This window comes from Acomys minous (genome assembly GCF_964271855.1).
Source record: "Acomys minous genome assembly, chromosome: 8".
Classification (NCBI taxonomy): Eukaryota; Metazoa; Chordata; class Mammalia; order Rodentia; family Muridae; genus Acomys; species Acomys minous.
Genome location: NC_140489.1, coordinates 46939545 through 46955243, shown reverse-complemented (window position 1 = coordinate 46955243; position 15699 = coordinate 46939545). Strand labels below are relative to the sequence as shown.

General features: G+C 45.1%; 1 protein-coding gene across 5 annotated transcripts in view; it reads right to left on the bottom strand.

Annotated features, from left to right (window-relative positions):
• Positions 1 to 15699, bottom strand: part of NIN (ninein) — a 108336-nt gene that overhangs the window by 81466 nt on the left and 11171 nt on the right. For all 5 annotated transcript variants that reach the window (XM_084791351.1, XM_084791355.1, XM_084791352.1 and 2 more), the window contains one exon: positions 3727 to 3808. In XM_084791351.1, coding sequence (XP_084647477.1) covers positions 3727 to 3808 — 82 coding nt within the window. The remainder of the gene's footprint in view (positions 1 to 3726; positions 3809 to 15699) is intronic.

Sequence of the window (15699 nt, the reverse complement as noted above, 5' to 3'; positions counted from 1 at the left end):
AGGCGCATGAGCGTGCATGAGTGCACACACACACACTCACACACTGACAGACAGACATATTCCTTTGGTTTTCTCTCTTAGAGTACCTGTCTAATACAGACACAGGGTGTTTTGTCTTATAGAAATCTTTTTTGTTTGTTTGTTTTGTTTTGTTTTTGGAGACAGGGTTTCTCTGTGTAGCCTTGGCTGGCCTGGACTCACTTTGTAGACCAGGCTGGCCTCGAACCCACAGAGATCCACCTGCCTCTGCCTCCCGAGTGCTGGGATGACGGGCTGTTAGCACTTCACGGCTCTCTGGGTTTCTCATGCTGTACTTACAGTGTCTTTTTAGTTTCCTTCCTGGTTTTATCTTTTCTCCCAGAGTCCACTAGGATTTTAAAAGACATGGCGAGCACACCAGTGTAGGTCCATGTGATAAGAGAGGAATTCAGTTCTGAGCATCCCAATGATGCAAGGACACAGACGGCTCTGTCACCGACCATCAGGCACAACCTGCTGCCCTTCACTTCATCGCGTCACCTAGGACTGCCTTAGCAAACTCTGAGGCAGGCTGCACAGGCTGAGGACCAGCTCATCTAGCTGAAGGTTAAAAGTCTTTAAACTAGCGGCTGGAGAGATGGCTCAGCAGCTCAGAGCATTTACTGCTCCTGCACAGGACTTGGTTTAGTTGCCAGCACCCACATGGTGGCTCAAAATAGCCTGTAACTCTAATACCAGGGGATCAGAGGACCTCTTCTGGACTCTTTGGACACTGACACACATAGGGTACACACACATACATGTAGGCACATGCATGTAACATAAGCTAAAAGCAAATAAATCTTTTTTTAAAAAAATACTTACAACTAGGTTGTGTACACGTGTTAGTGACACAGTTATTAGTGTCTTGCCCTGTAATCCACTCATGGGACTTCACTTGGGCAGTTTATGAAGCGGCAGAGCAATCTCCAGCCCTAAATCCTGAAGTCTTATCATTTAGAGGATGGTTATTATCATGCAAGGAGAGGTAAGGCGTCTACGCTGCACTGGAGTCCCTTCTGTCTGCACACACACGAACCAGTCAGTCAAAATGGGTAGAGGAGTCAGATTCAGAGTGAGCAGGCGTGTGTTTGGGTGGGGGTGGGGATGGGGGGGTGATGGGAATGGCTTGACAGCCATGCTCAGCTGGAAGGAGCAGGGAGACAGAGGCCATAGATATGCAGAACAAAGCAAGGAACGTGGGAATCTCAGGCCATGATCCACGATGCATTTCATCTTCCTAGTAGGTAAGGTGCTCAGGCCACTGGTTCCATTATGGATTTGTATCCTGCTAAGACGAGTGCCAGCAGCATCACTGAAACCCTGGCAGAAATGCTGTCCTGTCCACACGGATCTTACTGCTCCAGGGCACTGGTTTGGGGACAGTTCGGACACATGAGGAAATGATAAAAATGCCTTGTGTGTGTGGTCCTGGAAGACTGGTCCAAATGGCAGCCTCTGCCTGCACAGCAGTGTGGCCCACGCACAGTAAGGAAACCACCATCTGCAGCTCACTCTGTCAGCCTGACTTCCTGGCAGTTCCCAAGCTCACAGGCACAGTGCAGCTCTTCTGATGGTTGGGTTCCAACCCGGCACAACTCTAGGGGCAGCCTCCAAATGTGTGGTCACCACAACCCTGTGTTTTTGCAGTGACAGTTTTCTGACACATGACTGTACAGGTTTTCAAGAAAGGATGGTGAAAGTGTCATGCAGGTTAATGTCAAGACTGTCCCTTCCAAGTCCACAAGAAAGCACCGGAAGTCAATGAAATTATGTTTAAGCTGCCTATGCTCATATTAGCCACAACCAACCACTCTATCCAGAGCTCCCAGATCTTGTATAATTGCTATCAAGATGACAAACTTTTGTGTGGCTTTTTGTCTTTGTTTTTGTTTCTTGAGACAGGGTTTCTCTGTGTAGCCTTGGCTATCCTGGACTTGCTTTGTAGACCAGGCTGGCCTCCAACTCACAGGGATCCACCTCTTTCTGCCTCTGCCTCTGTGCCTAGCTATAAGATGACAAACTCTTAAAAAGCAAAATTACCAACGCAAATAAATTTTTAAAAATAAATTCAAATTTTAAAATACCAATGAAAGGTGAGATCCCACAAGTAACTGAACTCCACATTCAAGCAGTGGTCACCCATGGACACATTCTGCTATCAGCCTAGAAAAGTCTAAGAATGCAAGAACCTCTCTCCCAGGCTCAGAAGCAGCTTCCAGGAAGCTGTGTCAAGCCCTGGGCTCAGGAACTTACCTTGGCCTTACAAAAGAAAGATATCATTAGCAAAAAGGGGAAGATTAACCCAGAACCCAAACCATTATTAAAGGTAAGGTTTGGACATATGACCCAAATCTATAAGGCCTTACAAAGTACAATGGAGACCTAGGCCACCAGTGAAGATAAGAAATGAATTCCAAGCTGGGCATGGTGGCACACGCCTTTAATCCCAGCACTCGGGAGGCAGAGGCAGGTGGATCACTGTGAGTGCAAGGCCAGCCTGGTCTACAAATCGAGTCCAGGACAGCCAAGGCTACACAGAGAAACCCTGTATTGAAAACCAAAAAAAAAGAAAAAATGAATTCCAATCTTTGTTCCATGTAAATAGGTCATACCAAAGAGCTCCACAGAATGCTAATGATTCCTGTCAGACTGAACTATGGCCTCTTGTTTGTTTTCTTTATTAAAGCCAGGTTTATTAGGAATAATTTGTGTAGTATACTTTACCCCTGTATGGGTAGAAAAAGCTCATGTGATTGACCATAGGGCTTCTATTACAAGAGACAGAAGTTACAGCACTCTCAAAATTCCCTGACATCCCTTTCCTGTCAGCCCTTATCCCCAGCCCATGACAACCAAATGACTTCATCATTCTCTATACTTAAATACAAGTGTCTACACTTCAGAATTTCTCAGATTTTAAGACATGTGTATGCTAGTGCTGGATGTGAACATTAGACTATATTTTGTCAATTAACATTTTAGTTATATGTGATAAAAATATTCTCTTTTGAGATATGTAACTATGTATCTTACAACATAGGGTACTCTATCTAAAAAACAAATCAGTGAGGTACAGCATCCATTCTTCTTTTATGATAGCTACTTAATATTTACTAATGCTAAGTGTTCCTTCAGGTGCTAGACGTATAGATGCTCTCATGAGTCGGGGGTCACACAGACGTCATCACCCTGTCATGCAGTTGCGTCTATGCTTTCTACTCAGTAGGACCACACAGAATTCGCTCTTATTAGCCACGTTTCTTCTTTCAGGAAAATTCCCCAGATCAAATGCTCACACAGACATGGGAGTAATGCCAAAGGGAACAGCCATTCAGTGTCACTCTGCTCGATCCAGCCAATCATTGCTGGGCCATCGACACTTGCCTAGAGTAATCCGATTACTCCTCTCATCATGCGCTGCTGTGTGTGGAAGCCTCACGGTTAACAGCTGCACGGTTCTCGCGATGACATCAAAAGAGAAGTCTCTGGGAACAACCTATCCTCCACCACCCGCCTGCTTCAAGTGCTCACATTTTTCTCCAGGAAGCTTTTTAAACTTTTGAGGGGAGGAGGGAAGACCTGGGGATTGAATTTAGGGCCTTGTGCACACCAGGCAAACACTTTCACCACTGAGCTACATGCCCAGCCCTTCCCTGGATACCTTTTAAAAGGGGGAATATAGGGAAGAAATGTGAGTGCTCTTACCTGACTCTTGGAAGTGCTCCTCATTGGACAGAGTTCTAGACAAGATAAGTATCAACGCTTCTTTAAATTGGTCAAAATGTACCTAAAAAGCAATTAAAAATAAGTGTAAAATCATTCCCCACATCCCTAAGAAGGCAAGCCCATCTGCAAGGTAGCTGCACTCTTTGTTCCCATCCTGACAGCCTTGAAGCAAATCATCACCCACGTTTGTTCTCTTTTTCCTTCATCTCTCTAAAGCATGGGGAGAAAAAACTGGGCTGGTCCTTTCTGACACGCAGTACCACGAACACGCTGGTGTTTATACAAACACAAGTATCTATTTAGCTCCCAAGGAGAAAAGCCAGCTAGCAAACCCTCTGTAAACTCAGGAAGATACAGTTTTGAACTCCCAACTCCTTTTGCCTTTTAAACAAGATCAGAAGAGAAAGACATTAGGAAAAACGTCCCACGTGAACCGCCCATTGTCATGCTGCCCCATGGATGCTTTCATCTCTCAGGACAGTCTAGACGGGAGGGGGCGCTTTTTGAGGAAGACTTTAATATGGTTTTTGCCTGGGGCAAGTATATAATATTTATCTCCCAGGTCCCTGTGAGGATACAAACAAGCAGAAATCAATGGCACACACGCAGAACGCAATAAGCCAGAGAGCCACTTTCATCAGTTCATAAAAATATAATTGCCTTGATTAGCATGGGGTGGGGTGGGGGGGCCCAGTCTGACTTACAGAACCGTCCATCAGAAGTGCTTACAAGGGTAAGAGTTCTCCTCTACGCCTTCAGTCCCTGTGATCTCAGCCTCCGCCAGCAGGGAGAGGTGGCACTCCCAGCTAACATCTACTTTGACTGTATGGCACTTATTTTCCCAGAACCCTATACAGTCATAGTACAAGATGAAAGCTGGTAACTGTGAACTTTGTACCACTATAGGACTCTTTGAACATCGTTCCAAAATACCAGCAGGGCTGTCTAGCCTTTCTGACGCTATGACACGGTGTTGTCATCTATAAAGTTCATGCTTGAGAACCCCACAGTCACTTTTTTTTTTTTAATGAAGAAAATCTCATAATGCTTTAAGCAAATTTTTGGGTTTTATATTTGGGCTACTCACAAGGGTATACCTGGACAGGGGTTTCAATATAAATGATAAATTTAAAAAACATTTCCAGGTTAAAACTGGAAAATCAACAAAGCATATTAGTTATCTAAACGTTGGAAAGATCACATCTGGCCCTGTCTGCACAAGGCAAAGCAAAGCGGAGGAATCCATCTTGAAACGCAGATCATAAGACTGACGTGTGCGTGAGGCTTAGTGGTTGCAGCTGTAATTTCAACCACCAAAGAGTCAAGGCACCAGGGCCACACAATAGAATCTTGCCAGAGTGACAGTAAGTTCCAGGCCTGAGAAATTTAGTAAGAGCCTGTCTCAAAATAAATGAAAATGTTTAAATGGGCTTGTGATGTAGCTCAGCAGCAGCACACTGTTCTACCATGCTCATGGCCTTAAAATTAATCTCTAATACAAACACACACACACACACACACACACACACACACACACACACACACACACAGCAACCATCACCCCAAAACAAAATAACACAGACATGGTGACACATGCCTTTAGTCCCAGCACTCCAAAGGCAGAGGCAGGCAGATCTCTGAGAGTTTGAGGCCAGCCTGGTCTACAAAGCTAGTTCCAGGACAGCCAGAACTACACAGAAAAGCCCTAGTTAAACACTTGCAGGAACGTAAGCTGTGATGATTAGGGGTTTGCGGCTGACAAAACATCTTAAAACCTCCAAGGAAAGCAGGCCGCGGTGCGGTGGTGCATGCCTTTAATCCCAGCACTAGGGAGGCAGAGGCAGGCGGATCACTGTGAGTTCGAGGCCAGCCTGATCCTCAAAGTGAGTCCAGGACAGCCAAGACTAAACAGAGAAACCATGTATCAAAACAAAACAAAACAAAACAAAAAACAAAAAAACCAGGACTGACCTCAGAAGTGGGCTCAGGTAGTCATGGTGTCACCCAGGTGACTGGGGGTTCACATGGCTGAGGCCATTTACCCCAACAGCCAGTTCACAGCATCACACACCTGGGAGATCAGCCTAACTGACAGGTGTGTCTTAAGGCCTAAAACCAATCCTGCTCTTCAGGGCAGGCAGCAGAGTGGCTGGGAAGATGCATACAATGCATACAGGTTCTGGAGGTAGGTCTGCTTAGGTCTGCTGTTTGTTTCCCACTGTGCCCAGCTAGCTTACCCAACTGCTCTGAGCTTTTGTCTGCTGACCTTCAACAACTGAGGCTATCTAGCAAATGTCACGAACGATTCATTTGACAGGTATGCATTGAGCAGCTGCTATGTGCCAGACACAAAGCCTGGGTTGACTGTTCCCAACACAGAGAAATGGAGCCATATTTTGAAGCATAGCAGATGGCCATGGGAGTGACAGTGGGTAGGACAGCAGTGGGGAGATCCGGGTTCTAGTCTACTCCAGAGATCCGTGGAGTGGCAGAGACTTAAAGACCTCTAACTCTGAGTATCCTAACTTGAATTATTCACAGAGGGCCCTGAATGAGGCAGACTCCCCTCCTGCAGTGATATGCTAAACAGGGGCCTCATTTAAAAGGGAAACATTTGTCCTGAGAAATTCAAGCCCTTTATACTTGACTCGGGTCTCTGTGGGGTTTCTGCAGTCAGTGTTTTGACAGTCATAGATGAGAGTCTTCTGAGTACTAGGTGTGGTGGTGCCTTCATGTAATCACAACACTTGGAAGGTGGAGACAGGAGGATTGAGAGTTCAAGATGAGCCTCAAACCACGTAGCAAGTTGCAGGCCAGCCAGAGTCACATGAGACTCTGTCTTTGAGGGGGGGTGGGGGCCTTCAATGCTGAATTTGGCCCTGACTAATTCAGTTGAGTACACGGAAGTTATGGAGCTCACCCCTGGGGTCTACCAACCTCCCCTGAGACAAGGCACAGGCCCCTATAATCTGGAATTGTTTTCAGACAACGTTTAAAGGCCTTCTGTGGAGCTGAAGTCCCCTTGACTACGATGTGACGAGCAGAAGCATTTGGGATGGTAGGTCCCTAATCCCACAGCCCTGATTATCTCACTGTCTACCATATGGCAGACAGTGAGGAAACCAGCGGGTGAGGCGTCCTGGCTGCGGCTTAGAGCACATCTGCCGTGAGAGATGCAGGATAGATAGGACCAAGGCAGGAGCCCCCAACTGTGGTTGTTTTAAGATGCATTTACTTTATATGTGTGGGTGTTTCTCCCACCGAGTGTGTGCTCCGTGCCCTCAGAAGGCAGCAAAGAGTTCTGGGTCCTGTGGAACTGGAGATATGGGATGGTTGTGAACCATCATGTGTGTGTGCAAGAGTACAAGTGCTCTTAGCTACTGAGCCATCTCTCCAGTATCTCTCTCTCTCTCTCTCTCTCTCTCTCTCTCTCTCTCTCACACACACACACACACACACACACACACCTTTTTGTGGTCATTAAGACAGCTTCTCACTATCTGGCCTGGAACTCACAGAGATCCGCCTGCCTCAGCCTCTGGAGCACTGGGATTAAAGGTGTCCCACAGCAACACCTCTACTGCTTTAACACAAATGTCACCCTGCTGTGCTCCACTTGCTACAGCCCAGAAACAGCAAGCAAAAGACAGAAACCCCCAAGGTAAGGACAAAAACTAACTGACGTTATTAACCAGGCTTCCTCAAACACAAATAATGGACGATGCTTTTATTTTAGGAAAAAAAAAAAGGAAAAAACTATTTTAACAATTCTATGTAACCTATTTTTAAAAGATGAAATGTATGCACTCAAACACTAATAGGCTGGGATTGTTTGGTTCAGCACAAGGATGTGAGTGCTGGTAAATGAAGCCTGAAGTAGCCCTTTCTACTATATTGAAGAAGCTATGTGGGCAAAAATAATTAAGTATAGTCTAACCATGTGTAATATACTCTTTGATCAAATAACTTAAACCAATTTTTTTTTTTGACTCTCTAGCGGTTATACTTTTTTTCTTTTTTTTCTTTTTTTAAATCCTCCGTGTGTCAGTACATGTGGTAAAAGATTCCGTTACTGGAAAGTGTTATCAGAGCACATCTCGGCTAATCCAAGGTGAGTCGGGTTCTCTTGCAGGTCTTCCCCCTAGGCAGCTTGTCTTTGGATTTCACAACACCCACCTGACATCCCACCTATAAGCTCAGAGGAGAAGGCAAGTGCTTTGCTACTGGCCACGTGTCTTACAAGTGGCAGGGTTACCTGGGAACCGGGCCTTCTGATGTGGCTCTACCAGACCCTGCCATTCTGCCTGACTCGGGCAGAGCCCCATCACACCAAGTCAAACCTTGGGCCTCATAATGAGCCAGCAGGTGCCTGCTGCACAGCAGATGGGGAACTCGAATTCAAGATGCCTGACCTCTGCTCCCAAGGAGTTTATCAGTTACTTTCCAGGGAGCAGGAGAATGGAATGTGGAAGAGAGGACAGGAAGATAGAATCTGATGAGTACCTGAAAAGAGACAAAGCCGGCTGGCAGGGGCCCCTGATCAGTCAGTATGTCCTACTTGGCCAGTGGGAAGGAAATAAGGCCTGGTTTGTGACCTTGACTTCTCAAAGACAACCACAGGCAGAGTTAAAGGTTTCCAAAATGGTCATACAGAGTAGAAAAGGAGTCTCATTTTAGATCATAAAGTGTCTATGACTGTTAAGCCAGAGGTTGTTTGATGTCACCTACCTTAGTTGGTCCCTTCCTTCAAACAAACCTCAGACAGCACTCAGCAGCTGCAATAAATGATTATCGTGGCGTCAAGCCTCGTTTCTGTCTTTATTTCCTTCTTGCAAGGGCATGCAGACTCTGGGCCCCAGGATTTAAACAGCAGTAAATGCCACATCTTTGATTCAAGGAGAGCATTCTCTAATGGAGGAAGGTGACTGTGGCTTTTCCATCAATGCTCATGAATACTGATGTGGTAAAAAGCCCCTCAGGGTTCAACCCAGAACCAAAAACAAACAAACAAACAAACAAACAAAAAACAAACAAAAAACAAACAAAAACAAAAAACAAAAAACCACCACTAGTAAGTGGTTTAGTGCCCCTTTCCCCTCTGATGGAGCTTTACTAGTGTAGCATGTCAAATATTAGAAATATACAAATATACAAGGCAATACAGTCTTACAAGGTGACGAGCTTCCAGGCTGTGGGAGTGCCCTGGTGAGTACTCTCCCCATCTGAGTAAGAAGTGCTGCCACTCATTTCATAGGCATCTCTCTATCCATGCCTCCAAGGCAGTTTGCAGCAATGCAGAAACTACATGCCTTACTAAAAACACACATGATATTTAAACCAAATAAACAGGAAGACTAGTCAAATCTTTGTCTGTCTGTCTGTCTGTCTGTCTCCCTCTCTCTCTTTCTCCCCCTCTCTCTATTCCCCCTCTCTCTCCCTCTCTCTCTGTCTCTCCCTCCCTCTCTCTGTCTCTCCCCCTCTCTCCCTCCCTCTCTCTCTCCCTCTCTCTCTCTCTCTCTCTCTCTCTCTCTCTCTCTTCACCACTGCTTCCCAGACTTCACCTCATCATTATTCCCCACTACATTTTGTATGAATGCTGTTTTAGTTTTAGGAAGACAATTTGCCCTTCTGAAAGAAAAGAAAAAAAAAAACCAGTTTAAGTGCTACACAAGCGGTGCATGCTAGTTTAGAATGACGCTTTGCCCACAATCACCTTGTGCAGTCATGGAGAGCAAATATGCACAGGTCATGCTCAAACAGACCCAAGGTTGGCGAATCCAAACCAGCATTTAACAAGGTGAGCTTATTAAGCAAGACAAAGCGCTATGTAACTGTCATTAAATGTAGTTGGTTTGTATCTACCAACACAAAAGGAAACCCATGACAGAAACTTCAGGACATTAATATATGTAGAAATATGGACCCGTCAGAAAACAGTACGTGTTCGCCGGGTGTGGTGGTGCGCGCCTTTAATCCCAGCACTTGGGAGACAGAGGCAGGTGGATCGCTGTGAGTTCGAGGCCAGCCTGGTCTACAAAGTGAGGCCAGGACAGCCAAGGCTACACAGAGAAACCCTGTCTTGAAAAACCAAAATAAATAAATAAATAAATAAAAATAAAAATAAAGAAAAGAAAAAGAAAATAGTACATTCAAGGAGAAACCTCACAGACTAGCAAACAGGTGTGTTTTGCCATGAAAGATCCAGGTATGGAATGTTTTACTCTAAATAAAGCACCAGAACTATTATGGCTTAGCAGACAACCTGGAGGCAAAGACCATCTGAGAAGCTGACAGCAAGTTTTAAACATTAGGCAACTGTTTTAAGTCATGCCACAAGACTGGTCCAAGGAGTCCTGCTAAAGATAGAAAAATGCAAAACTACCACACAAGAGAACTTCTAGCAAATCCAATTGACTGCTTTCTTAGAAAAATTACAGGCTGGGCATGGTAGCGCACGCCTTTAGTCCCAGCACTCAGGAGGCAGAGGCAGGCAGATCTCTGAGTTTGAGGCCAGTCTGGTCTACAAAGCGAGTCCAAGACAGCCAGGGTTGTTACACAGAGAAACCCTGACTTGGAAAAACAAAAACAAAGAAAAGAAAAATTACCCTGGGTAAGTAATAATTTATCAAAGACTCATTCGTGTAGAGGCAGGAGATTCGGCCAGGTGCTGTTTCTCTGGCTCTCTTTCAGGCCTCTTTGAGGTGCGCACACCTCAGTGAGCTCCCATCAGCCTTGGAAGGAAGCTATTACATTTCCAGTTCTGCAGATGAAAAAAGCTGAGGCTTGGAGTATTTGAGATGACTTAATCGAACAGTGGCAGGAGCCAGTATTTGAGTTGAGGTCTGATATCAAGAACTGTACTGCGACAGTACACTGTATCAATGTACTTGTGGCAGAAGTAGTGGCAGTGATGTTCAGAAGGAGTGTGAAAAGTGAGGTTCATTTTTGCACAATTAGCCTAGGAGACACTGCAGAGACAGGCACTTCAATGCAAGGCCTGGCGATTCCAGCAGCCCATGCTGGCCTTGCCTCAGATGAGTCATCTGACCTTGAACAGGCCTTACTAGGCACTAGGTGGGTCACACAGATGAGCCCTGATGACTAATAGCTGTGATGGACACTGAAGGGCAGACAAGAAGCTCCCCATAAAGAGTCTCAGAAAATGTTGGCAAATTTAAATGAGGCACTGACTGCATCGTCTCTGGCTGCAGAATCAGGCACTGTGGAAACAATTGCAAAGGGAAGAGGACGGCCATCCAGAGATTGTCCTACCTGCTTTTTCAGAGTCCACAGTCACCTCTCCTTCCTGCCACACTAAATAATCTGAGACTTCGGAGGCACAGAATTGGAAATTTTTTAGTGAGTTGGACAAGGACAGGAAGTCATCAATACAGAACAGAAACCCCACTGATCATGGTGGCATCTGAACCAACTCTAAGGAGACTTTTGTAGAAGAGGAGGAGGAGGGAGGGAGGGCGATTTACCCAGGATCACAAAGCCAGCACAAATATCGACAACCCTCACTCCTCCAGGTTAAACAGAAGGGGAACGAGAGCTCCTCCCACTCCACTGCCTGGAGGGCTTCAGTTCAGTGATATCCAGGGGAGTGTGAGTGCGAGTGTGAGTGCGGGTGGTTATAAACAGGCAGGGCTGGTGATCACGTGTAACTGCACACACTCAGAATGAGTAACCACCACCAGAAAGTACTTCTCTATTTCAGATTTACTCTTCAAACAACTAAATATGTGTAAGAGGAAGAAGCCATGAGCCTTTAATGACCTGGAAACAAAGGACATATCCACCATTGGAACTTAGTGGTGATGTTCCTGAAAGAACCCCAAGCACTTGGAAATGAAAGGTAAATGGAACTAAGCTATATATTTGCACAGCTATCAAATTTTAATATTAAACATTTTCTTTCTTTTTTGGGGGGGTGGTGGTGGTTGCGGGGGTTCGAGACAGAACTTCTCTGTATAGCCCTGGCTGTCCTGGAACTCACTCTGTAGATCAGGGTGGCCACAAACTCAACAGATCCATCTGCCTCTGTCTCTTGTGTGCCACCATACCTAACTTAATATTATTTTCAAAAGCCGCATACCCATGGGACTCTGGGAGCCAGTGGGGCTCTGCTGCCAGGTGTCGTGTTCTCATTGGAACAGGTGTGCCAAGAACCCACTGTATTCTAGATTTGTATCAAGCAACACAGTGACAGAAGCCTTCAAAACTGGTGGGGGGGGGGGGACTGTCCTGTCTGGAAGTTGCCATATTGGTCAAGGAAAGGAAAATGCATTGTATCACGTATATAAAACCTGAAGGTTCCCAGAGAGATCACTTAAATCTAAGCTATCAAGCAAAATCTAAACTGTTTACCTAAACTCAATCGAAGCTATCTGCTTATCAACCAACTCTAAACTAAAGCGAAGCTATCTATCAAGCCAAAGCAAGCTATCTCCTTTCTATCCTAATTGCTGATAAAAGAGAAAGAGGCTCAGGGGAAGCCTCATCTAGAAGACACAAGAAACAAAGTGTTTATGGAAGTGCCATAATGACACCCATGTCTTTATACGATGGTTTTTAAAACATACAAATTAATGAAAAAAAAAAAAATAAAGGCACCAGAAACAGGAGGCACCTAATGTTGGGTTACTTGGCTTCGTAAAAGCTTGGCCCAGCAAAGTTAACATGGTCTCTTTTCTTGTATGAGTGCTTGACTCCTCCACCACTTACCCACCAAGATGCCAACAAACTAGACTCCTAGTGCTTCTGTGTCTTGAGGAAGCCCTAGTGATGGGGCCTCCTGTGCACGCGCGTGTACACACACACACACACACACACACACACACACACACACTAAAAGTTATATTCAATTAAGGTGTTTATATTCAAAAGGTAAAATTAAAGTCATAGCATCTAGGAAGATAATGGGTCCCTAATGTATCCAAAAGCCAGTTTTGTAAACTACTGAGGTATATAGTAAACATTAATAAAGTGCACCAATCCAAAGAGACTAATAGAACGACTGTCACATATCACACACAATATATATTTGGTAAGTTAATTGATGAATGTATTAGGATTTGTCATGCTACTTTTTGAAGGAGAGATAAACCTGTTTTTTAGGATCCCAAGTGTGGGACTGGAACGGTCCTGTGAGAGAACAGGTAAGGCTAATCCACTAGAAGACTGACCACCTCGTGCGGGAGCTTGATTGTTGCCAGCTGAAAAGATCCTGTGAACAGACTCTGGGAGAAGATATATAAACGAGCCCAGAACTGGAGACGGGCTTTTTGGAGACTTGGGATAGTTTTGGTTGTTTATCACTGCACTTCGAATCGCTCCTAGAGAGAACCGCTCCAGGGAAGGCTTCAGGGCTCTGGCTCCTGCTGAGGTTTGGGGTTCTGGTTACTCAAGTTTCCAACAACAACAACAACAACAACAACAACAAAAATCCTACAGATTGTGCCAGGAAAATTGTTCCTCAAAACTAATATCCTTACGGTTTTGTTATTGTGTCCATTAATCCTAATTTCCTATTGTTTTGGTGAGTAGAGTTATAAGTGATGTATGCTCAGTCACTAAGTTGTTAATAAAATATATTGGTTTAAAAAAGTGAGCCTACAACTTTTTCTACTTATTAAATCATGTTTCCAGTTCTAATAACTCCTCCCACCCTTTGATGGTGGTAGAACCAGAGAGTGGACTGGGGGCCCACACAGGCCTGTTAGTCACTTTACCATTTAAAGTCACTTTACCATAGGCCCAGTCCTTAACTTCCTCTGTAAACTTCTAACAAGAAGAAAGATAGTTGATATAAAAACAAATCAATTTGGCACTGGTATGGTGGCACACCACTTTAATCCCAGCATTTGGGAGACAGAGGCAGGAAGATCTTCTGAGTTTAAGGCCAGCCTGGTCTACATAAGCAGTCCTAGGCCAGCCAGGGCTACACAGTGAGACCCTGTCTCAAAACAAGCAAATAAACAAAAGCAATAACAACAAAAACTTGTAAGAAGTTTGGCTGCCAAGGCCTGATGGCCTGAGCTAGCTCCCCAGGTCTCAAATAGTGGAGGGAAGAGACCTACCACCACGAGCTGTCTGCTGACCATCAGTTCTGCCTGCCTGCCTGCCTGCCTGTCTCTCTCTGTCTCTCTCTGTCTCTCTCTGTCTCTGTCTCTCTCTCTCTCTCTCTCTTTCTCTCTCTCTCTCTCACACACACACACACAGAATAAATAAATTAAAATGTTAAAAAGATAGAATAACTACAGTTGATAATGATTAACAGAATATTTCAAAAAAGAATAATGGAAAGGATTTGTGATGGTCTCAGAACAAGGAAATGCCAGTCACCTGACCTGATCATGATGCATGACACATATGTATTGAAATTCCACACATCGGTACACATCACTTACTATGTATCATGACACTTACACTTTAACAATGTCCAGCCCCTACTCAACGTATTATGAAGGTGATATGTAAAATGGCTCCAGTAAACTCTAAGAGATTTAGTGCTTTACAACTTACAGTTATAAACCGTGAGACATCCTCACAGCATATGGCCAAGTTTATGCGATCAACCAAGGAGAATAATTGTTTCATAAAAATGCAAATTTAACAGGAGTGCATTAATTCATGCCAGCCCTGTCTCTCAAGACAGTCACCGGGGACCTCCCACATGAAATCAATATGCAGACATCTATTTAACTTTATCGCCGGCTCACTAAGTAAATATCACACTCTAGACCGCTTAGGTGTTCATTATTCAGGCAAATAGCAAACGTAAGAAGCCGGCTGGTGGTGTCAAGCCATTAGCAAAGCAATCGATAACTGTTCCCTGGTTTGGGGCCCAGCAGCTGGAGAGCAAACGGTTAGCCAGCTGCTGGGGTGGAATCTGTGTGCAGGGGAGGGTCCCCTTTGACCCCAAGAGAGGTTCCCAGGGAGAGCATCCGTCAAAGCACAGCCCCTCGTGCTTTCTGACGCACTAGCGCAACTTCCCCTTCATCACCCAAAGGCCTGAAACCTGAAGACCACACAGGGAGATGCTACCCTGCTCTCCACCATGCCTGAAACCCCCTGGGGTGCATGACATAGCATGGAGTAAACGACTTGCTCCTTCATGTTCCTATGTGTCCTGCCTTGGGAATGAGTCGTTTCAGCATTTGCTAGGCGTCTCATATCCTCACAAGCATCCATCTTCCTCAAAGTGACCAAGAGTGGCCCTACTTTTTGCAACTGGTTCAACTTCTTTTTCCTTAACTGTGTGAGCCGTTTGACCTCATACGCATGATGTCAAGCCCCCTAATATCAATTTTCTTTGGTACATTAATTTCATGGTCAGTGCTATGCCTGTCTTCTTCAGGTGACACCCAGCCAATATCACCTACTACGCCTTGGGTCACTTATCCACTGGTCAGTTAAAAGACGGTGAGCAAGAAGTGAAGAGCAGGAAGCCCAGAACCAAGCTAAGCTTCGTGACTGCTTCCTTGAGCTATAACACAGGACAAACCCTGTGTACAAAGTGTCACAGTTGCCAACAAAGCTCTGACATCTCACCTCTGTCATTTGGCCTGTCTCAGCGCTAAGATCAGAAAGCGAGGCTGCTGATCCTGAATGGGAGAACTGAATGCATTCTCAGACTAGAACAGACCAATGTCCTTCTCACTGCTAGAGGCTTGGGGCAGGGGGAGACCTCTTTTCTCTTTTGCCTATGACTTGATCTTGGGGGGAGGGGGCGAGGCGGGGACATTACCATTTGTTTCAAATGTGGAAGTTAACATTGGCTTTCACACACATTCCCAGTGCATGTTGGGAAATGGCCTGCTCTGTGTTCACTTTCCTGTCTTACTTCCTGGATGGAAGGTTTAATCTTCACCTCAAAATGAAAACAACCCCCTTCCCCCACCCTCCCACACAAAACAGCTTTTAAAAAGTCATTCTAGAACCCCACTC